At 35.7% G+C, this 25,718-nt stretch overlaps 1 protein-coding gene across 1 annotated transcript in view; it reads right to left on the bottom strand.

Annotated features, from left to right (window-relative positions):
- The window catches only part of PPFIA2 (PTPRF interacting protein alpha 2), a 296,559-nt gene that overhangs the window by 97,527 nt on the left and 173,314 nt on the right, over window positions 1-25,718 (bottom strand). The window contains exons 4-5 of the mRNA XM_083859151.1: window positions 15,926-16,027; window positions 6,832-6,996 (exon numbers count right to left, since the gene is read on the bottom strand). Of these exons, the coding sequence (XP_083715277.1) occupies window positions 6,832-6,996; window positions 15,926-16,027 (267 nt within the window). The remainder of the gene's footprint in view (window positions 1-6,831; window positions 6,997-15,925; window positions 16,028-25,718) is intronic.

Raw genomic sequence — 25,718 nt, 5'->3', positions numbered from 1 at the left:
TTTTTCATATAAAGAATGCCAATTAGTGATTGTCATATTATTCTGTTTTCTGGGAGTGACAGTGAGTAACTATAGTTATGTAAGAATCATAGTGAGATCATGTGTACCACTTCAGAAGTTACTCTGCTTAAATTTCATGTGATTCTTCAACATATTTCTATTTTCTTGGGCACATCATAGAGCTTTACTAAAAAAGGTTTCACAAAGTAAGACTAATCGGATATCAACTGATCTAACAGAAATACTATCATAAACATTTTTAAAGGACAAATACTTGGAGAATAGAAAGCTCTAGTGAGAACTTATAGCATGTCCCAGTTTCTAAAGGGGCTCACAAGAGAGCTGGAGAGAGACTTTTTACAAGGGCAGGTAGTGACAGGACAAGCTGGAAGGGGACTGAAAACTGAAAGAGGACAGATTTAAATTACATATTTGGAAGACATTTTTTACTGTGAAGGTGACAAGACACTGGAATAGGTTAGACTTCCACAGAGAAGCTGTGGGTGCCTCATCCCTGGAAGTGTTCAAGGCCAGTTTGGATGGGGCCTAGAACAACATAGCGTAGTGAATGGTGTCCTTAACATGGCAGGGAGTTCAAACTAGGTGAATTTTAATTATTTCTCTCAACCAAAACCATTTTGTGATTTTATGATTGTAGTGTCACAGGCACAATAGAAAAGAGTTGCTCTCTCCATGTTAGAGGGTGTATCCAACATTTGCCCAGATAACTGTGCATTCTTCTGGCTTTTAAATGCAACCACATTATCTTTAAATGTAACATAGTCAATGTCATGTTAGCACTGCTGTCAGTGCAAAATATCAACCATCCTTCTCTGTCTCCTAGCAACTGCTTCCCACTTTTTTGCTTACTGTTAAATTCTTTCGTCATTCTCCTCAGATCTGCAGCCTATAAAGAGATTTCAAAAACACACTTGCATGCTAGAATTGAATCACGTTTTTTTCCATTAACAGTCTACTGAATAAGAGTTCTCTTAGTTACCTGTTAATGAATAAAAAGATAGTGACAATGCTGACATGAATAGGCTAATTTTGTTTGCAAGAATATTAAATATACTTTTCTGTCATTAATTAATCTCAAGAGAACCAGTGGGGTTTTGATTCTTAGCTAAGACAATAACATCTGGCAGTTGCTTTCCATTGTGAAGATCAACTGGACACTCTTCTTACAACTCTGACCAAAAAAATGGTTTTGGAGAAGTTGCTTCTTTCTTCTTTCCAAAAGCTCATTTTAAAAGTTGAACCCAAAGTTTAAAGAAAAATAGGAAAAATGTCTGCAAAACAACAGACATGTTCATATAGATATAAGAAGTCAAGTAGAACTATAGAATGGCACAATTAACATACTGATTTTTCTATCTTTTGTTCTTCCTGAATTGTCTATAAGGACTATGTGTTTCCTGACCTACTCAATGTCTATTCTAACCATGAAGTTAACATGAGCTTCTATTTTTTATTCAGCTCTAATGATTTCCAGGAAATACTGTCTTCACTTACTCTGTTATAAAAAATTCCATGTATATTCATACATAATATCACAAAATATTTTGTAGTGCTGTCTTACATTAGTTCCACAAGTTTTCATTGCATGAAAAAAACCCACAAAAAAGGCACGAGCTACTTAGCAGCAGTAAGAGAAGTATTTGAGACCTGTAGCATTACGAAGAACAGGGTGAATTACTGAAGGGAGGTTTCCACTCTAGGAATACTTCTGCGAATTTCACCTGACTTATACAATAGCAAAAGCTATAAGAAATGTTAAATCAGAATTTTACATTGGTCCTAGCCCAAATCACTCCTAAGTTCTAGTGTTTAAAACTCCACATTTTTAATTATGCTCCTTGTTTGCGAGGTATGACCTAACATTACACTTAGGTAAAACAGCCCCAGAACTTAATTTCTCACATGATGAAAATTAAAGTTTCTAGCATAACTGTCCATGTGCTTTGGTTTTGTATTTCTAAAAATGCTAGCATAATTATATATACAATTTTTTTTGAAAATATGTATAGCTTCTGTCAAATTAAATTTCTAAATAATAACAACAACAAAGCAACAACAACAATAACAAATACAGTCAGTGTGGTATCAACTTCATTTGCTGTGACACTACTTACCCAGGGAGACACAATGAGATTTTTCTGAGGGACATACAATTGTAAACATTTCTAAACTAAATTAGCTCTGTCATTATCCCCATGCCCTAAAGTGAAAATTCTCAAAAAATGCATTAAAACTGCAAAAAAAATCTGTAAAGACTTTTGTTTGGCACTACTAATGTCGTGTACAGATGATGGGGTAAGACTAAAAGCATGCTCCTACCACTTGCTACTTACTAGGAGATACCTACTGCATTCAGTCAAACAGGACCAGCTCTCACACATGGGAAGCTCATGACAAGCTTTCATTCTCCAGGGTTGTGGCATGTGGATAAAGAGAGGGACCCTGAAGGAGCTGTCAGACTGAAAGAACTGCAATGACAGCCATGTTTTCTCTGAATAATGCAATCACAGATATGATCTCTCTGTGGTGATTTATCCTTTGGACAAAAGGTAAAGGCAATGCCCAGACTTCATGTAATGGATAGAAAGTCAACAGACTTTGAAATAAGTTATCACTCCTGACTCTTTTTATACTTAAGCAGACCTGCCTAGAAATAGTTACATGCTATTTTTCACTTTCCAATCTGCTAGTAGGTTTCATTGCATTTTCTTATAGTAATGAGGATGGTTTTGTAGTTCTTGTACTGTGCACGTAGCAATCCTTTCATGATCAGTCAAGTTTTGTGGCAGAGCGTGTTACAACACATCAAGATGTTGTAGAGTAGGAAGTGAAAACATGAAAGAAAATTTGCATTTAGGAAGAATTTTTAGATTTTCTTCGTATTTTTGTAAGTTTAAAGGGCAAAACTTCTCATGAAAATATTTTGTTATGCTTTTCCAAGAATGTAACAGCTATATCGATAGTTTCAGTATCAACATTTTCCATGAAGAAAAAAAAATTAAAGAAAAATTTGCATTATTCATTTACATGATCATGATACATTTCCAGTGCACTTTTGACAGTTTTTATTACTCTTTATCCATTAACCTACTTCAGCTTTGTGTGCATTTTCTGATGAAGCACTGTTTATTTTGCCGTGACATCAGTGTATCATCATCATTTTTAACTCAGTTTTACTGTGAGATTCTGTCTTCAGGCCTCCCCTGAGCACAGCAGCAGAGTCTGTGTGAGTGGAGCATTACCCACAATATAGGAAGACAAGACATATGTAAGTCAAAGGCAGTAGATTGACTGGCCATGGATGCCAAGAGACTTGATTAGTTTGTCATAGGAAGGCCTTTTTCAATTTTGAAAGTAGGAGAAGTCAGGGAGATTCCTGATGAGTGGAAAAATCACAAATGTTTTGTTCTTCTTCATGAAATACAAGAGTTACCCTGGGAAGATCCAGGTAAGTACAACCTGGCCAGTGTAGGAAAGGTTAAAGAGCAAATCTTCCAGGAAGCATTTTCAGGCACATAAAGGACAAGATGGTGATTGGAGAGAGCCAGTATGGCCTTTTCAAAACCAAATGATATCTGGCCAACCTTACTGCCTTGCATGATGAGAGGACTGGCTCCATGGATGAGGGGAGAACAGTGAATGGTTTTTGTCTTTACTAAAGTTTTCTGCAAGATCTTCCATTTATCCCTAGCGAAACTGGTGAGATGTGAATTGGTGAAATAGATTCTATGGTGCATCAGAAATAGACTGGACTGCAAGAGCTTTGGGATCAGTGACACAAAGTATGCCTGGCAGCCCACTGCTACTAAATGCATAACCCTAGGGAATGAGAGAGGATTTGGGAAGGGAAAGCAGTTCTGCAGAAAAGACCTAGTGATGAAAAAGGCCAGCATACAGTTTGGCCAGTGGGTTGGAGGATATGATTATTTCCTTCAGACTTTTGAGGCTGCATTTGGTTTCAGGCTTCCTGGTAGAAGAAAGATATTGGCAGATTTCAATGGAGGCCCACCCCATTGGCTGTGGGCTGGAGCACACAGCATATGAGATAGGCTGATAGAGCTGGGTCTGGTCAAAGTGAAGAAGAAAAAGTTCATGGGAGATCTAATTGCTGTCTACAACCAGCTAACCAGAAGACGTGGAGGAAATAAAGCCAGATTCTTTTTGCAGAAGCAGGAAGGGAAGTCCTTGCAGGACAAGAGGGAACCAGTGCAACCTTCAGCAACAGGAATTCCAGATAGATACTATGGGAAAAAAGTTACAGTGAGGCTGGTGAAACACCAGAATAGGTTTTCTGCCTAGAAATATCCAGAAGTTATTGGACAGGACCCTAAGCAACCTGAAACAGTTGGACCTGCTTTGAGCAGGAAGTTGAGCCAGATGTCTCTGAGGAGCTCCAACCAACATAGTTCTACTAGTCCCTGAAAAGCTTCAATGCATTTTTATAGGTGGATTGATACCTTATTTCTGAAGGGTCTGAAACAAATCTAACTTACATAATTTTTCTGTCACCATGCAGAATATATGACTCACATGCCATAAAAAAATTTTAGCACATTTGGGTGCATGCAGTCTTTTTTACTTTCATTATTTTTAAATAAAAATCACCATAATCTTGACAATTTGTGAAAGCATTATATTATCAAGTATCTGGGTATATCTGATATATGCAATGTCTTTGATCCAATCCTTCCAAAGACACTATAACAAAACCAGTATTTTTTGTATAGGATTTGTACTTAAAAATAATATGTGCTGGGTTTATGAAAAATTATTTTAAAATAGTTTATTAAACTGTTTCCTGGATTTATCTCAGAATGTTTTATAGTAAAAATAAGATTTATTGAATCAAAATAAAAAGAGTTCCACACACAGGTAAACAGCATGTTGGAAAAAGTAGTTTTGACTGACCAATTTTAAAACTTGTTTTATAATGAAATGAATCTTCTGTTAATATGATTGCAGATAGTTGACTTTTCTACCCTGATTGTTGTCATTACTAATAGTACAGGAATCAATTACATACATAAGATGTCTACCTGTGTCATTCCAAAAATTTTTAACATGCTGAATACTGATTTTAACCTGTTACATTTAAAACAAAGTAATAGAATTTTCAACAATGTAAGTAAAATTTTTCAATAATGTAAGTCAAAATATTACAAGTAGCTTCAATCTAATTCCGTACAATAATTTTCAAAATGGGATGTGAAATATGCTGCATAGTACCAAAACACTAAAACATTCACAAAAGAAAATGTGTAAGAGGTACACAACTGTTGAATAATCAGAATGTATTTCAATTTTGGTTCTTCCTATTTCTCATACTTATCCAACACAATGTCAAAAAGTGTAAAAGCTGGAGAGCTCCCTACCCTAGCTTTATTGATATTTAAAGTGCTGGATAAAAGATCAAAGCTCAGAGCACAAACCTCATCAATCCTCAAAAGATCTTTTTAATAATACAGGATTTTTTAAAGTCTTAATGACATCCAAAAGCTTATCAGTGGCTAGAAGTCATTATATTGCCTTTATATTACATTTTCTTTAAAGATGCTTTCATTATATCTGAGTAGAACATTTAACCCAAAAGATATACCTAAACAAATAATAAGTTTTTATTTGGTCTAAATTCCTTAAATTTATTTAACTTTGAACCTTGTAGCTAACCTAGTATGAGTCATAACCCACAGAGTCTCATCCTTTCATTACCAATGATATATATATATATATATATATAGCGCTATATATCTACAGCTACCTCAGTTCATTAAGGTCAACTTTCTGAGTATATTTCTAAAAGTTAAAGTTAAATTTGTTACTGTGAGACTGTTAAACTGGTTCTGTACAATACAGCTCATCTGTGCAGTCAATAGTTTCAGATGCTGTGCTGCACAATGTCATCCCTGCTTACCCAACCATCTCAAACAGAAAAGCAACTCAGCAGCAGCAATGAGCAAATCAGCCAAAACAGACCCCGTAAGGAATGAGGTTCTTTGCTCAGGAGCCCTGTTTCTCACGTGCTCCCTGCATGTGTGGTTTTGAGGCACTAATTCAGATACATAGCCTTCTGAGTATATTGTTTCTAGACTTCAACTAGATTTCTGAATTCATGTACACAACACTGAAGATGATTATCCACAGTTGTACAAAGTTTCATTCACTTTGAATGTAGTCTTTCCAGCACAGGATACATGAGGAATGCATTAGCATGTCTTGATGCAGCTATCAGTGGTTTTTACCTTGATTCTGTAGACTCTTCATCACCTCTGATAATGAAGAACTTACTACTTAGTTTAGGTTATGCGACTTTGTAAAGGGAACACTGTCTTTATGTAGCAAAGGCTAAAAAGATCACTGAAATTTAGGAGGTTTCCCTCCTAAAAATATCTAAGAGCCAAGTTCCCTTATGTAGTTAGGAACATCGCATTCTGACCCTATGTGTTTTTAAAATTTGAGATATACATACATTTTCATGGCCATAACTTACAAGCACATTTTACACCAAATAAATTCCACAAGGTCATCTTTATTTAGTGCTAAATAGGAGAAGCATGTCTGGTAGCAGTGAGATTTGCTTATTTTGAAGAGTCATTTCTATTGTCTACAAAAGATAGCTGAAGTGACCTTGAGTGCATCACAGCTATTGGCCATACATTCTCACCATCCAGATTTCTCTGGACACTTGTAAGTGCTCAAAGTACAGGATTTATTCCAAGGAGTAAAGAAACAATACTGTTGCTTTGCTGCATCATAAAGCACAATTAGGCAAGTTAAAGAGCATATTTATTAAGCTTTGTTTCCATACTGTACCTTTTCATCCAAAGCCTTGTGGTGCTCAAACAGAGATTTCAGAGCTTTGAGGACCTCAACTTCACTGGAAACTCCTGAGGGAGACTGTGCTTGCCGTTTCACCACTGTCATCCTCAGGGACCTTTCGTGTCTCGAGACAAGGCACTCCAAATGCTCCAGTAACAGCTATTGGATTTGAAATAAAAGGTTATTAATTTCCATGTCCCTAAATGTCACAAAAATTCCAACTACAAAGTGCATATACTGAACAGCAATTTTCTTGGCAACCTCATTGTAGGAGAGGTTGCTAGAACTATTAGCAAAATTTCATGTTTCTAAACCAGGGGGAATAAATGGAAAAATAGAAAATCTACTCATGATTTCACTTAAAACTCTGCTATGAAAGCAAGAACAACTCATTACACATAGGATCATTATTTTAAAAAATTAATGACATATTTATATATTGTTTGTGATAGTAATTGACGAATATTGATAGCCAAATAAGCAAAAACAGTCTAAAGAATCATGCAAAAATATTAAATAAGTTTAAAATTAGTTCAGCCTAACTGTAATATATTTTCAATTTATCTTGAAAGCAACTTAACAAGATAGGAGTGAACTGTGTATTTTGTTAGATTTTTAAGACTATTCATTAGAACTGCCACTGCTAATGGTGCTTGTGACTAGCACATGCATTAAAATATTCATTATCTCTGCTGTATTAAGAACACAATAAAAACCAGAGAACTCCATAAACATCTGTAAAACAGACTGTAAATAACATATTGTGAAAACATATTATATTTGGTTTTCATTATTACTCTGAGGTTAAAGGAAAAATAAAAATGGTATGTTGATGTTGTATAGAAAATTCCTCACTTGTCCATACTTTCGTAGGGCTACCATTGCTGTTTTTGGTGCCTGAACATGAAAGAGACTTGGTTATCTGTAAGGCTAAATCAAGGCAGCTAATTTCACGAATCGGAATGTATGTTAAATATATTGTAATTATAACAAACAATTATATCTAAGTCATTGAACTGGAAACCTGAAAGTTACATGAACAACTGTTTAATATTTCTCCTTTGATGTGGTTCTTAATATAGCTACTACTAGTAGATATATATATTTATCTGTAATCCACAGTTATTCTCGGTTACATAATGGTTTTTATTCTTACATGAATTACTAGACATAGAAGAGCAAAAGCAGAGGGCAATTACATTAGAGATGTAGTATGTTGATATTAAGTCACGTTAAGAATGATTATGGTTTAGTGTCATCTTTCCTTCAAACATGGTTCTTGTTTCTGGATTTGCACCTGGTTATTATGTTGCAATAATTATATTATTCACAAAAAAGTAATGAATGAATAAATAAACAATGTTAATACAATTAGAGTTACAATGACTCCCTGCAGATCAAGAAAGAGGGTCTCCCTATCATTTCTGAATCCAAGTGGTGGCCTGTATCTATCAAAAACAAATGAAGAAGAAATTCACAAACTTTCTCATCCCTGAAGGGCTAAGAGCAGATATAGGTAGATTTTTCATTATCTGAGGCCATCCAAAGTAGCACACAAATTTGAAGAGACCTCTTAATGATAGAGCCATCAAAAATTCAATATGGGGCTGTGAGAAGTTTGCAAATTAAATTAGATCTAAATATTTTCCAAATATTTACAGAATATTTCTGTTCACAGTAGTACTTAAATAAGCAATTGCTAGCATATATAGAACTGAATTGCTGAATTTTGATCTGAATTCTTGTATCGTCATAGCTTTTCTAGTTTCTCTGGGAGAGGGATGGAGGAAAGTAAGTCAACAGCTGATTTCTGATTCTCCCTGTCTCTTGAAAGGGCCTGTGAACTTAGAACTACCATTTCAGAGGAGAAAAAGACATATTGCAATATCTGCATACATTTAATAGTTGTTACATAAATCAAGTGCAAAATGCTGTGTTGCCTATTCTACTATATACAGATTGTCACAGCTGTGTCAAAAGACCCATGAAGAACTAAAACAATGCTTGCAAACATTTTATACTTTTTCTTTCTGTTCTTATTTACTCAAGCATTTGCAGTCATTCATTCTTCCGGAAACTACCTCTGAACACTGGAATTTTCCTTACCATCAGCTCTGGGAATGCTCAAGGAGGCATGCTACCATAGGTTTCTCGTTTATAAAAAAATCTTATTTTTTCTTTTCAAGAAAAATAATCTCCATTTCTTCACAAATTCTGCGAGTACTGCTAACAGCAAAAACCAGCTGCGAAGGGAATAATATTTACCAGCTCTCTTAGTGAAACATTATTCCCAGTTCTGCTGAAAGGGAAAAAACCCAAGAGGTAGAACATATGACTGCAACTCAGAGCCTGATAACAAATCCTTGCCCCCTGCTCTGATGAAATGCTAGATTCACAGAGTAATAGACTTGTTTAGACAGGAAAAAACCTCTAAGATAATCAAGCCCAAACATTAACCCAGCACTACCAAGTCCTCTACTAAACAAAGTGCCAAGTGTCACATCTACACATCTTTTAAATATGTCCAAGGATGGCAACCCTACCATTTTCCTGGGCAGTCTGTTCCAGTGCTGTATCCAATCACCAAGATAATTTCCTTAGTGAAGAAATTTTCCCTAATGCCCAACCTAAACTTGCCCTGGTGTAACTTGAGGCCATTTCCTCTTGTACTATCACTTGTTACCTGGGAGAAGGAGCTGACCCCCACCTGAACTACAGCTGGAGAGAGTGATAAGGTCTCCCCTGAGCCTCTTTTTCTCCACTCTAAACACCCCCAGCTCCACCAGCTGTTCCTTGTAAGACTTGTGCTTTAGACCCTTCACCAGTTTTGTTGCCCTACTTCAGACACATAACGATAGCTGGTGTTTTATTCAATGCTTCCTCATATTAAAAAAAGGGATAATAGATCTTCTCTGCCTCCCTGGAAAGTGAACATGTCAACAACACTGACAGAATTATGAAGTGTCTCAGGGCTACAATGACAGGGATATAAACATAAAAGATTGACATTGAAGATGATGGTGTGTCCAACCAATGTTTAACATTGGAAGGAAATCACAATAACTTGTGGGCATGCTGAGGACTTTCCTCCACTCTGTAGTTTTAATATTAATGAAAAAAGAATTAATATACCAAATAGTTGTGAGAACATCACAAGATTTCACATTGAAATAACATTGTAACAATAACGGTAATTCATTTAAACTACAAAAGAATTGTTAGAAACAGCTTTAGGGATTTCAGTAAGTTGCAATTAAACTCTGGCATTAATAGTGATCATGGGCTGCTGAGCATTTTCTGCTTCCTCACGCTGTCAAGCTGTTACAGTTGTCAAGCACTCAGAGGGACAGGCAGCTTGCAGAGATAAGAAGATGAAGATCAACAGCAGCAGGTAGGACAGAATCACCCACGCATCATTGCTATGCTTTTCCTACTGGAAAGCATAAGCTTGACAATGAATTATGAAATAATCTGACAAGTGAGTTTTGTGCTGGGCAAATTTTAGGATGCTCAAGATGCCGTGCTGATAATTCTGTCTTATTTAAATAGGATTGTTTCTGGAACTCTGGACTTTTTATAAGCACTAAAAATGTATTAAAATAATAATTTAAACACTGAAAAGTGCCCTAGTGCGTAATTTTTGAATTAATGTAGCATCTTTAAAGTGTTAATTAGAACTAAATGAACATGAAAGGAGAAAATTTTTAGAATACACCCAGCTTCCTTTATTTCTCAAATCTCTTACAAAGCAATTATGGAAGTGATTGACTTCTGTGAAACAGAAAAGCGTGGTCAGATTTAATGGTATAAACTACATCAGTGTAGATTATCACCTACTCTGCTCTACTACACCATACCATCATGACTACATGGACACTGATTTACAAGTGAAAAGGAAAGAACTTGAAATACTCATTTTAAGGAATGATGGCTCAGCAAGTTAAGCTTAGTGTGACTCAGTAGAGTTTGCTTTTACAGGACATGGATTTTAATCAATATGAAATATTTTATCTTAACTTTCATTATTTTCAAAAAACTTGTTTGTAGAAAAAGTCCACAGCAGGATAATAAATGGAGAAATTAAAGAATCAGCAGACCGTAATGGAGAGAAAAGGAGAGTCATAAACAGTGAAATACAGGGAAAAGACATAAAAGAAAAGACTTTTACTGAAATGAGAGACTCAGCTTAAGGTATTCCTTAGAGAAGTGAGGTAACGCACTAAGAAGACAATTCTCTTTTGAGGTTCAGCTTAGAATTTCTCACCAGCACAGGAAAAACTGATTTTTCTTTCAGTCTATATTCAGAATTCACATTGTTCAGTGAATCTCCATCTCTGGTGTGAGCAGAGAAGACAAGTAAAATAAGTAGACATGGAGTTGAAGACTACTTCTAATTCTAAAATCAGTGATTTTCTTCAGCCTTGTTCTACAGTGATGGAAACCACCTTTCACCTGTGGTGAAGTGGTGTGACCTCCAACAGCTACACTGGTAAATTCACAGTGAAAATCTTTCTCTAAACAGCCCAACTACTGCAGTGTGCCCCATGTCTGTCCTTCTGTACAGAAACTAAAATGCAAGCAACTTAAAACCTTAATGAAATCACAGGTATGTGAAACAAAGGCGTGAAAGAAAATGTAACAATCAGATAATGACACAAAGTAATCGGAAGAAAAAGGGTTTTGTGAGAATAATGAATAGAAATATAATAACCATTACACTGCGCAGATTACCTAAAAACACAGTTATACAAAAACATATAGTTATTGAATAATAATAATAATAATTACAATTACTATCTGTTGTTACACTACTTTCTGACAGAAGTTCTTTTTCTTGAAAGAAGAGACACATGAATCTGCAAGATAGTCTATAATATTGAGGGAATAATATATACTGTTACTTATGTTACTGAATTAATGTTTTGCCATTTGCAGAACTTTAGGAGATAGATATACTTATTTTCATATGTAAACTGCTTTTAGACTGTAAGAACTCCTCCCATTTAACAAAGAAATAGAGTACCTGATTAATTTTCAGCACCTATGAAATTGATTTAATTAAAAGGGCCTATGAGAAAATGAGCAAAAATAGGTAAAACCATACTTTAAAATATATTCTTAGAGTTTCCCAACACAGAAGAAAGGAATTTGAATCATAAAATACAGGGTTGAGTTCTGATCTATAGGTATAATGATACTGCAGTGCATAATTGAAGATGTTTCATAACCCATTCAGTAAGGAATGGAGACAATAAAATATGAATAAAATTAGATATAACTCAGCCTTGTAATTAGTACTTCATCTCCTAAGGCATGAAGCAAAAGAGAGTTAATGACACTGCCTTTGTTACTGCTGTTTCATTTATGAACACAGGTATAATTTTTTTTTTGTTTCTAAACAGAACTAAAATATTTCAGACTAATTTGAGTAAATAAATTATACTTTATTCAAAAAGCTCATGTATGTGTCTGGTCCTTTTTTGCTGTTGTAGGGAAAAATCAATGATCAGATTAATCCATAGCAGTTTTTTTCAGCTACCAAAACAACCCTCAAATTTCCTCATAATAATATTCTGATCTAATAAATTAATCCTATGCATTTTTTTCTACTTTTAAAGAATACAGACTGAGACAAAAAATATTTATTTAAACAGCCAAAGTAGCGTTATTTTATAATTTTCATTAAATAACATGCTAAATCACACTAATTTATCTTCCAGCTGCAGAAAAGATACTATCTTTCTACATGCTATAGGTGATCACTCAATCTAGAGAATATGCAGAGAAAATAACTGTAAGAGTTTCTATTAAGACATTTTTGTATCTGTTTTGAAAGTCCCATACAATGGTCTTCCAAAGAGAACTTGTCTGTCTTCTCCTCAGCAATTCCACACAATCAGTGCTCCCACACTTTCTATTTTGCCTCGTGTATTGATAGATTAAGTTGCCAGCTATGTTCCTAACATGAAAATATTTCTACTGTAATATGTCAGGAAAAGTTAATTATCATAGGCAGCAAAAATACACATTCAACAGCAAATGCCTAAGAATGCTGCTAGAAGGAATGAGTACAAACGTTTAAATACTGGGGTAAGATTTAATTTCTGGTATTTTGGCTGAGATCTCAAGTGTATGTGTCCCAAAAAAAGTAATTTCATCATGATCTCTCCCTAACACGTTTCCATCAAGGCCTACTACTACAGCTTGACATACAGTGGGAAATGGGGATGTGAAATCAGTTTTGTGTTTTGTTTATGTGATGAGCAAAAACTGTGTGAGGGTGCTGCCAGGAAAAAAAAACCCACCAAAACACATAGGTGTGGGTCTAGAGTAAGTAAAATACTGCCAGTTGGGCATAACTGAAAATGTAGAGGGGACCTGGAAGGTTGGTATTGTACTCAGGACCTGACAGAATTGTCACTTTCATTTCTTTCTGCTGATATTCAGTTTGAAGGACAAATCAAACAATATCTTTTTCGCTATTACCCCAAGGAGACAAAAGGTTGGATTAAAAAATTCAGAATCTGCAATTCAGAAATGAGCATTCTCACTTAAAAGGAGCAGGAAGTACTACTTGGGACAAAGTGGTTCTCATGTGTGATTATGCATGAATTTGTCCTGGGGGGTCAGGTGAGCCTCATTAATGTAGCCAAGCTAGGGCTGGCTTAAGTGTGAACATTAGAGGGATGGACAAAAGATGCATTAGTTGGACTAACTTTATATATGAGAAAAGACATTTAATTTTGTCACTGTGAAAGTGTATCAGTGGTCCTCCAAATATTATTATTTTTTTATTAGAATCCTTGATAAATTAACAGAAATATTTTGGAGCAATTTTTTTTTCTTACAAAATACTACTGCTGTTTTGCATTAGTAACACCATAAATCTCAGTTTGCAAAAGTGCCTCTTTATAGGCAATGCCTTCCCAATGAATGCTGCTAGAAATCTCATCACTAGCACATCATCAAGACTGTGTTGAAAACAACAGCTTTGCAACTAAAATGCTCATATTTCCCTATCAAAGGAGTGTCCTTATAGAAGACAGTGTGACTATTACAGCCAACTCTGAGATATATTATAGTATATGGTGGCTTAAAGCCTGGCAAGAACATAAATGTGACATAATGGAGTAATAACTTTTTTATGAAAATGCCAGAGGTCAAGGTAAGGCATGTCTCTGAATTTTTTCTCTCTCCTTCTCCATTAATATTTGGACTATATCTTTCCCTTGTTTGCTGTAACATCTCCTGCATTCCCTATATTTTTTCATAGCCTAAACATTTTGATCTCTAGCTTCATCGTCATTTTGAAAACACACTGTTAGCTCTCACTAATTTAACTGCAAGGACTTGCAAATATTACATACAATACTGTAACTCCCATTTGTTGATATTGGTTCTCCTGGAAAACCTCTTACCGATTTTTCTTTTACATTGCACAAGAAATGCAAGAATGGATGATCTTTAAGCTTCTTGTTCTGCACAGAAACTGCCTATGACAGAGATCAGTCTGACTTGGGAGATGACTTGCAGTTGAGTCATCTTCCTTTTCTCTCAGTTCTTTGGCAAGTGACTATCTTTGGCGACTAGGCTGTCTTGGGATTTTTGCTAGTCTGCACTGCTTATATCAGATCCACACTAGATATTGGTGCACTGCAGTTTTAACACACTAAAGCTGGTGTTCAGTGGACTTTGGAGTGAAATAGATAAAGCATTTTTAAATTAAATACTAAAATAATACACACATAGGAGTTGTTGATAATTTAAGCAGCTATAGAAAGTCTTAAGACTTCTCTTCAGCTGACATGATTTGCTAAACCTGGAAAATGCAGTGCAATTCCTACATGTTTCTCAAAATTAATCAATTAATTAATTAATGGGAGAAAAAGTAGGTCTCACCTATACGTCCCATAAGATTTTCCAAACCCATCCCTTTAAGAACTTTGTGTGAAGTGGAATCATCTCCTGAACATCCAGAAAAGCATAGAGGTAGATGGGTCAACTTTGCCTCTTTGTACTTATGTGTTTCATCTGTCCTCCCTTAAGTTTCTGAATTCTGCGGCACTCTATGGTTGGAAGAGTGGGAAGATGGGAAGAAGAAAGCAGGGAGAAAGGCCCTCTCACAGGACTTTTGGCATATATATTGTTAGATTCTGATTCTCTTCAAAATGCAAATTAGCTGACAAAGAAGAGATGTTAGCTGAGCATCCAAAGTGCTATTAGTTTATTAAGAATAGGAAAATGGGAAAAGTTACACAGGTCACAGAAGAATGAAATATGGATATGAGAAATCATCCTTGGTGTTCAGCCTCTGAGATACGTTTTGTATGTTCACTACCAGCCTGACTCCCACCTGGTCTGGGATTACTCTATCTCTTTTCTCACACCTTTCTACAAACATCATAAAGTCTCCTCTGCTATCCTCCTGTTTCTAGATCAATTCTGCTTTTGCCCAGACATATTATATGCAAATTGGTTTATTCTGAAAACAATTCTGTCCATCACTTGAGAATCTTCAGAAGGTGCTGTATCACATATTCTTGTTCCCAGACAGAATAGTACCTTCTGATTGGACCAGAACATGATGAATTTCAGGATTAAATCTTGTCCTTGCTCAGCTGTATGGCAAATGACATTTACTTCAAGGGCCACAAGGCTGCATGTAGACTAAACAACAGACTGCTTGTGGTATGTGTGGCAGCCTTCATCTCATCCTTACTCACATCGAATCCAAGGCACAAGGCAAAACTGGTTGTCTGCTTTAACCTTGCCTTTTGCCTTGAGAAGAGGTGAGGATATGTGTAGACTACTAAGGCTTGCAAGGCTGCAGGAATCCCTTGCTTTAAAAGACATTTAAACTGAATGACCTTATCATGTTACATACTAAATCTCCTGCAATTGTTGTTTGCAATATATCTGGCTAATGCATTAATTTCCTTCAGGACTGTACCGTGGTAGATATGTCCTGCAACTTAGAATCTCCTTTACCCAGGAAAATGCTGGAATTTTGTCTTCTTATTCATACAAATGAAGATCCAGACTTATACGTAAGTTTACACACACATGATATGCAGAAAAATACACTTACTCTTGTGTTGTTTCTTTCAGCTTTTAGTTCTGAAATCTCTTCCTCTTTTTCAAGCAGCTGTTCCCTGCATGCATTTAATTCTTTTGTCAGTGCAGCAAATTCCTGTAGAATAAAATTATGTATGAAGTTACTCAAGATGTAAGCACTAGGATAATCAAATACATGTGCATTCTAGAGTTTAAGGATTTAAATAATGTTTAGAAATCATCAACACAAACTAAAATAGCATATGTATACTTCAAAATCTACCAAAATAATTTCAAGTCTAGACATGGCTAATAAAAAGTAACTACTGATTTAAGTTCAGAAACAAAAGAATATTCAAAATGATGGCAACATCTCCCACAAATAAGCTATCAGAACCACACCAGAAGAAGAACAGAACCAGTCAATTTCATAGCAACAGAGACACCACATTTCACACATAAGGAGGTTCAACTCAACATACCCACTTAGGAGCATTCTTGCCACTTCGTAGGGCAGTGTTTGCAATATGCCATGTGAGAAAAAAGTTAAAGTATTCACTAATCAAAATCTACCTAATATCAGATTAAAATGAGTAATGCATGAGTTGTGAAAAAAATACTCTACTTGATATTGAAGTTAGCCATTAAAACAAATTCAGCCATTACAGTGAAAGGCTGTGATGACTCAGAACAATATTTTTTAGTCAGAATGAATTTCCTATGAATTAACAACACAAAATGAAACTGGATTTTAAGCTGCTCCTGATGTTAGGTTTTATGCATGCAACTAATAGGTATTTTGAAAAATATCTTTTAGTTTTCAAAACTTCCAATAAAATGTCTTGAATTTACCATTGTTATAACTCTTCAAAAATACACATAAATTTTTGTTTATAGAAAGATTAATTGCAATAAGGAAAAGGTTTCACTCCATATGTGTTTATTTTGTCAGGCATAAGATTATTAAGCTGTAGTGGTTAATTTTATCCATTATAGCAAAAAGATGCTACATATCTCACAAACACAGTAAGGTAAAGGAAGAAAAGCCTTTAAGATTTTTGATCATGCTTTGAGAAAAACGAGTTCTTGAACAGCATTGCTGTTTAACAAAGACGTATACATATTTTTAAATACTAGGTTAATTTTAATTTGACCAGAGCAGTCAGTGCCTAAGAGCCCACCAGACCACAAGCAAGCAGTTAAACTGCACTCCAAGAGCAGTTCAAGAAAAAACATGTTGAGGTGGTTTATCTTCTCAGCCAGTAGGATGAAGCTGATACTAAATCTACTTATTTAAGTCAAAAGCTAGTGATAATCTCAAAAGGATTTGGTTTGCAGCTTCTCCTCAAGCTGCGGAAAGCAGTTTTTACCTGAACTAAATAGGTGTTCAACAGAAATATGGTGGGTATTCCTAGTCACACTGTGTTTTAGTCAAGTTTTTAAATAGTTTACAGTATATGGTATTATATACTATAAATTCAAATAAATTTCAAGAGCTATTCTGAAAACATGTAACTAAGGGTGCTTTTTTTTTTTTTTTTTTTTTTTTTTTTTTTTATTTCTCTGCAGCTGGAACTGGAAACACAGTAGACCTCCATGCAAATTGCATGGTAAGAAAGAGTGTTGTTCTGATATCCTCAATGGATTTTGTTTTAGATAGTGGCTGTGAATCATGTGAACCATACAATGATGTTTTGCGTCTTCCCTTCTAATCAGCAGCTGCTTTTTACATCCTAGTGGTCAGGTACATTTAAGGCTACACAGTATACTTTGATGTTAAAACCCTTAGCTTAGCTTTGAAAATGAGATTTTTATTGTGACATTCCTCCTTTGCTTTTCAAAAGTATCATTAAAACTTCTGCCTGTAGGTCTTAAACTAGGATTCAGAAGCTACCAGTCCAGCAATGTTATTTTGTTCAGATTTTATTAAAAAAAAAATCTCCTGTCATTAAGGTTATAAGTAATGTTACACACTGAATGAAAACTCATAGTTAATAGAGAACTAATGATCTCAAATGACATTTGAATCAGAATCTTGAAGCACAAAACCACACACAAACACATATTTCCCTACAGCCCTACAGGGTGGAGCCCTTGTTACTAATTTACATACACATGTATGTGTCCTTAATACCTCCAGAGTCTCACAGAATAAACTTCCAGTGTAATCTATGGAGTATGTTGTTTTGTATATGCTTTCTCACTCCTTGGTATTGTTTCAGCTGGAATTAAAATAGACATTTTGGCATATGCTTGGGCATCCGGATGGGTGACAGGTGGTGGTAAGGATAACAAATGTCATCTGGTGACTGATAGTTCAAGTACTGAAGTACAGTAAGGCAAACCAGTCTGATAACCTGCATTTGCTGCTTCCCTTGCAAATAAAAAAAGATACGTTTATCAAATTGCACATCTTTGCTGTGCCAAGGTGTTGGGGTGCGTATCGCTCTCTGGCCAGCCCGGTGTTCGGCTGGACCACCTGCTAGCTCTAATACGCCACAACAGAACCGATTTGTGGGTTCTTGGCACTGCAGCACCTTGACCTTCACTGTCACAGCTGTGGTATGAAAGAGGGGAAACTCTCAGAGGCTCGGGGAACAAAGGTTTTATTCGGGGATCACAGGGGAAGCCCCTGACCCCAGGCCCGGTGCCTCAGGAGAGAGATACCGAACCTGGGCTGCAAAGGGTTTTTGTCCAAAGCAATCCAAGGGGTGGATACAAGTCATGAACCAATAAAGCAAAGCAAAGTTACAAATGCCAACTGAATTACCTAAACACTGACAAATCGAGGTAAACTGGGGAGAGGTCCCTGGGAGATCCATCAACCACTGGCCGAACCTCTGAAAATCCTGGACCTTGGAGATAATTGATGGACAGAGGGGAGGAAGATACATTGGAAAGGAGGGGCAGGGATTCATCCCGGGGAGAAACCAATGGGAGACAGTCTCTGGGCAGAGACCTGGGTTGTCATGGAAACTCTTATCAACTTCCGATAAAAACACATTCCAGGACAGGGGCCCACCTAAGGTAGCTAAAAACTACACTAAAGTTACAATTAAAACTATACTATACTTATAACTAAAAGCTATAAAACAATTCCAGAATTCCCACACCAAGGCAAGCTTGCTCCCACTACAACCCCTAGTGCTTTGGTCAAACTGATCTCAAATAACAGAGGAATGAAGGTCCTGCTAGCTTGCTGAGCTAGTTTATTCTTAAACATGGAGATTATTCTTAGGGTAATTTTGTCTGGTTGTCCGTATATGTTTTCCCTTGCTTTAAAGCAAATCATTACTCAAAATTCTGCTCTCAGAGAGTCCCGTACCTAATGTAATGTTTTTTCAGCCTCCAAATATCTTCAGTTTATATTCATAACATCTATTAGCATCTAGCTTAGCTGGGCTACCTGTGTACAGTGTTTTAGACTTTGTTACTTGAGTGGCCAACATTGTCCTTTCAAGCCTATTAATTATTCAGTTGCTGCTGCTGCTCTCTGAAATTTCTCAGTGCTTTTGACATACTTGCAGTGCAAGCACTTACAACAAGCAGTCACCTCTTCATATGTCTGGAGCTCAAGTGGCCAACATCATTTGAAGTACTAGAGACAGTTCATTCACCAAGAGCTTGGAATTCTCTGAGTTGAATGATGACAAAAAGAGGGCTTTATTCCTTGTGTTTACATCATAAGCCTTTTACAGGGAAAGTCTCAAAGTAAATGGAGTTTTCCGCAGAGTTTACAAATTATTATTTCTGTCTGTTTTCATCCTAGTAACTAGGATAAAACCTCACAACTTCCAAATCATACTTCCAAAACTATATGTAAAACTTATTTTAAAAATAACCTATTTATCTAAGATACCCCTGTGACCAATGCTCCAGGAAACATTTTTTTTTCCCCACAGGTTCTATGCTAAGAAAAGCATATTTTTGTTTTAACATAACACCCAGTTATGTAATAAATGACATGTGATGATAATGACCTCTGCTCATGCAATTCCCTCGTATGTATATACAGGGATCAAGGGAATACTGTCATCTGGAATTACTGTTTGCAGCAGAAATCTTGCATGGTCAGTGATCACGACAGTCAGTCATACTTTGGGAGCCCTGAAGGTAATTTCTGTTGCATAACTAATAGGAGTTGACAGGCACAACTGCACTCTTAAAGCTCATATAGAAGTTGTATGGCAGTAAAGCTAATTAAGAACTGAAGTGAATTGAAACTGTATGAAAATTATTCACTTGATTGCACTGGTTTTATACTATATTGTGACATCAAGATGTTTGCAATTTCTTTTCAAGAAAAATAATCTGAAACAGGATAGTTTTCCCCATGTGAATAAACATAATCTCAGAGCCTGTCTTAACTGCTGCTTGTCTTTATCTCTTAACATTTGGCCTATGAAATTAAGCCTTGAAAACCAACTGAAGAGAAATTTGTAGGCACTAAAAGGACCACTAGGAGTTACCAATAAACAAAATTAAAGGACTTCTCTGGTGAAGCAGCTGAAATACAGTTGGAGCAGAGGCTGGAGGATGCCTGAGAGAGTGGGATGCCATGGGGACAGGAAGGCTGGCAGTGCTGCCAGATGTGCTGGCAGCAGGACTGGGCTGGGGAGGCATACTACAGCTCTCTTACAATTACATCTCTGCCTCTAGGGGCAAGCTCAAGAAATCCTCCTTCCACCGCTGTTCCCAGGAAAGGCCTGCAAGGTTTATTTTTTATGACCAAATACTCATAAAATATAGATAGGTAGTCTCCAAGTTGAGGTATGCAACAGAAATTATGAGATCTCATATCTCTGATGCTCAACTCTTCAGAATATGATCCAGTCCAAACTGAGTTGAAATAAAAACAGTCTCTCATCATCTCCACAAAAAATATTAAAATAAACTAGAAATTTTGTGACAGTAATAAAAACAACTAAATTAAAAACACATAAAATTCAGTTTTGGAGACACTGAGCAGATTCAGCTTAAAATCTCCTCCTCTGGATTTTCCATCATTGAATCACAGTTCATTTCAGCAATGAGTAAGTGAACTAATCTCTGCATGGAAAAAGAATGGTAGGGGTTTAATTTCTATTTTACATACAACACAAACTATGTCAATCAATTTGCTTTCTTACAAATTTAGATGTAATTATTTCACACAGGAAATCACTATCTATTACAGTTCCCTCAGAGTTTTAATCTTTTATATATTAAGTTTTCATTGAATCCATTTGTGTGTAGGGCAGAGGAAGAAAAAAAAGATATCTTCTTTCTTTTCTTATTATTCTCTCACTGGAAATGTTTTTGGAAATTCTCCATGCCTTTTAAATGACCAAGGAATTATTTTAGCAATTTTGACAGAACACAGGCTTCATACTTGCTGACTCTTATTAACAGAACAAAATACAAAAAAATTGTGCACGAAATTCACTATTTATCTTCTTGCTACAAAGAAGTCATAATAAATGCTCCTTGATTCTAAACTAGGTTGAATGCAAGACTTTCCTCATCTGTAGCGTTCAAGGCCAGGCTGGATGGGTCTTACAGAAACCTGGTCTAGTGATAAGTGTCCTGCCCATCATTGGTAGGGGGTTGGAACTAAATGATCTTTAAGGTCCCTTCCAATTCAGGTCATTCAATGATTCTGCAATTTAAACAAGTGGGTTTGGTGTCAGTTGTCTAAAGCAACTCTTACATTACTGCTCAAAATGAGAGTTCATTTGCACAAAAGTTTTAGGTTGGACACATATCCTGAAATACTGCATTATAACAGGACCTGGGTAAAAAACCAGAAATCTGTTTGGATCTCAGGACTAAAATTTGATCTCCTCATACATAAAAGCAAAACTTTCAAAACTGTAAAGTAGTCTCTGAATTAGTCTCTTAAAAATATTAGAGTAGTTTGCACTATGATGTTAGTGTAGACTGTTTTCTCCACAAATAAGTGTAAGCAAAATTGATTTTGTCTCTGTTCTGCACATTTTTTAGGCACTGGAATTGATTTTTTTACCACTGCTTCAAAAAAATTGGCCACCAGATGATGTGGGTTGGCCATGTCATATTGGACTACTTTGGCTTTAATATGAACTGAGTGTTACTCTGACTCAGACCATGATTACACAGATAGGGAATAATTCTTTACAGACAGTGGCTCTTCCAGCAGTTCTTACAGTTCTTACAGAGACATTTACAGAAACAATTTGAGACAATTAATGTCTCTGTAAGAATTGCTGGAAGGGGATCAAGGGATCAGTGCTGGATTTACCAGTGTTGGTTTGAGTTGCTTAAGTGGTCTGCAAGACATCTAAAATGTGGGAAGTAGGCTTAAGTGACACAACCTGAGAGTTCCATTGACAAAGAAAGATGAAGAGATGCACCAGAGGAGGTACAGACTGGATGTTAGGAAACAAGCTAAGCAGAGAAGTGGTAGGATCAACCTAACTGGAAGCGTTCAAAAAACGTGTGAATGTGGCACTTAGGGATGTGATTTAGTGGTGGACCTGGCAGTGCTGGGTTAACAATTGGACTCAATGATTCTAGAGTCTTTTTGAGCAACTATTTGATGATTCTAAGATGATAACAAGATTTCTGTTATGTAAGAGAGAACTGAATGTCCTGGTTTCAGCTAGGGCAGAGTTAATTTCTTCCCAGTAGCTGTTACAGTGCTGTGTTTGGGATTTGGAACAAGAATGGTGTTGCTAACACACCGATGTTTTGATTTTCAGTTAAGTTGTGTTAATCCCAAATCAAGGACCCATTTTTTTCCTTTTCTCATTCTCTGGCAGGGAGGAGCACAGCTGGGACTGGTGACCTGAACTGACCAAAGAGACATCACAGAATGTCATTCTTATTCACCATTATTGTTGCATTTTACTTTTTTTTCCCTTATTAAACTGTTCTTGTTCAACAAACAAATTATACTTTAATTCTCTTCCCCATTCCACCAGAGTGGGAGATGACAGAGGGGAGGTTAAGCGAGTGGCTCTGGTGTTTCATCTCCAGCTGGGCTGAAAACTGTGACATTTGGTAACACAGTGAACTTGAGACATCATTTTTAATTTTTTTTCAAAAATATGGGCAGTGATTGAAGTTTTGAAATGTGTAGCTATTTCTGAATACTAGCGTATTCAAAATTATATTTTGAAATTCAGTCAGAAAGAAGCTTTAAATGCATCTGTTTATGTGTCAGTTGATGTGACAGCAAATTCTTGGTAATGGGAAATTCAAAGATAATGGGAAGAACAAAGTCCTGACAGGACTTATGATGTAATCTGCCTAATTTTGCTAGTACACACTTGCCATATGAAGATTAATTCCACCAGATTTTTGAGGTCAAAGAGAATCTCCACAACAAGATCAGTATTATGGCAATGGCTCTGTTTCTGGCAATGATTTTCGCATACAGGATTATTCAGGGAGAAATCCGACTCTACAGACAGAAGAGATGGGCACAAATACACCATGGTAGTTTTTTCACTTGAATCTAAGGCAATAACAATATGAATATAATTTATATGGTTTTAGCAATATAACCACATTTATCCATGTATAACTCTCTAATCAGTACCACACAGCCAAACAGAAATCTCTTTTCCATTATTTCCCAAATTAGCCTGAAAAATTGTCATGTAAAAGTGTAAATTTTACATGACATCAGCTAAAAAGTGTCCATTTAGCATTCCTGGCTTCTTCACAGTTAAATTATTTTTAATGGAGAACTGCTAAATAAAGTATGCAATCTGTTGGCTTATTAATATTTTCCCATTTCCTCTATTTAAATAATTTAGATTTGGTTCTCTGTATTATCTGCTGTGTCCTGATCTCTAAAATTTATGCTTTTTGAAGAATAATATACACCCAGCAGGTATTGGTCTGTTAAAACACTTACAGTAACAATAAAACAGAAGAAAAAGGGGGGAAAAGCATAATAGAATTAACAACAGATTTTTCTTCTTTTTAAATCTAGAATCTCCTGTGTCCTGTGAGACTCTTCAGATTATGATAAGAGATGCGAGTTGACAAAATCTTAAAAAACTGTCTCAAGCACAAGGTAGTAGATGACAAAAATTCAATGTTATTTATTTGTAATCCTTAGTATCAGGCTATAAAGCTTGAGGCTTCAAAGGACTTGACAGCCTCCACCCCTTAAAAAACTCAGTTATTTTTATAATTATAAAAATATAGCTTTTTAATACTTTTAAATATTTTTATTACAATTTAGTCAATCCAATTATACCAAACGAATCGTTTTCCCATATTTATTAACAACAATAAACTTAAAGTCTTTTTTCTTTCCCCGTGAAAAAGGCAGATTGAAAATTTAAAGGTGTCTTGTCTTGTAGATCATGTAAACTAGATTGGTTTGGTTTGGAACAGATATCACAGTGAATGACAGTAACACACCCTGTTACTTTCAAATAACACTTATTGTGCCTTCAGTGCTTTGCTCCTGACTGATGGGAACACTGAGGCACAGATGGTCTATAAGCAAATTAAACAGCTGTTGGACTGGTACTGAAAAAGGATGAGATAAAACATCACTCATATAAACATCTGTAAACATAATAAAGCTGAATTTGTAATTCAGGTATGTGACTTAAAAAGGTCATAATCTTATATACAGTGTGAGATGAAACTGCAGACTGGCTTACAATGTGTATTCAGAATGTTTTACTATACACTATACTGGACTGTTTTTTGTAGAAGTATTACTCATGTGCAACATTATGGCAGCACACTTTCCAGAAGTGGGATGAAAGTTACATTAGTTGCCACTGTAGGGATTTTTTTTCCTTAAATCATACCACTGTAGTATGGAAGTGAGTCAGCTAAATAATAATTATACCATCAACTTATCAACTTTTTTCCATTTAATAATTAGTGTCTTTGTTTTACAGATACTCACATTCACTTTTTCAAAAACTACATAACTTGCAGATATAGCTATATTGCAGACTACAGCATATCATCATTTTCAAGTGACATTTTTTAGAATTAAAAATATTTGTACCAATATGCCTTGATTGATTAGATATTGTACTGCATAAAATCTGATGACAATTTACTCCTCCACAGTTGGAAAATATTTCATCTATAAAGAAATAAAAAGAGCAAAATATGATCTAAAATGACAGATTATGATGAATTTTTAAAACAATTTTATGGAAATGGGATTGATTTTATTCCGACTAATCAGTTATATATTTTTCCAGATATTTAATTATTAAAGACGTGAAATGGTCACAGAGCAATAGAATAAGCACAAAATAAACTGCTGCATTGAATACAAGACTACAACCTCCCACTATCAGCTACTCACTACAGAGTCTGATTTTATGCTTACCATCCTACTTCTTTTATTTTTTTTTCCCTCAAAAATTTAAAATAAACACAAAGTTATAAAAAGAACAAGCCTGGACAATATGCAAATTATCAAAGTGGTTTACAGACTGTACAATGGCTTCAGCACATCAATGCACACATACAACCCTCATTAGAAGGCAGATTGAGGTCAGTACATGGCCCTGAGAAATAACCTAAAATAAATCCTGACAGAGAGGATATATGAAGGGTGACTAAAAGAAGCAACACACACTAACCAGTAAACAGGATAGGTCTTCTATTGTAATGTTGGATAAAGAATGTGCACCTTTTTTTGGTGCCATTCCAGATTTCTAGTCTAGTTGTTTTTTAGCATCCCTGACTTACTTTCCAAACTCTACTTTCATAGCTTCAATTTGCTTCTCCCCAGAGCAACTTGTTGTTTTCTTCCAGGCAAACTTGACAAAATACAGCATGACCTTTTCTTCTCTCTCATTTTCTGGAACTGTCCT

Source organism: Zosterops lateralis (assembly GCF_965231275.1).
Source record: "Zosterops lateralis genome assembly, chromosome: 4".
NCBI lineage: Eukaryota > Metazoa > Chordata > Aves > Passeriformes > Zosteropidae > Zosterops > Zosterops lateralis.
The sequence above is the reverse complement of the archived record's forward strand: the minus strand, read 5'-3'. Positions and strand labels throughout refer to the sequence as shown.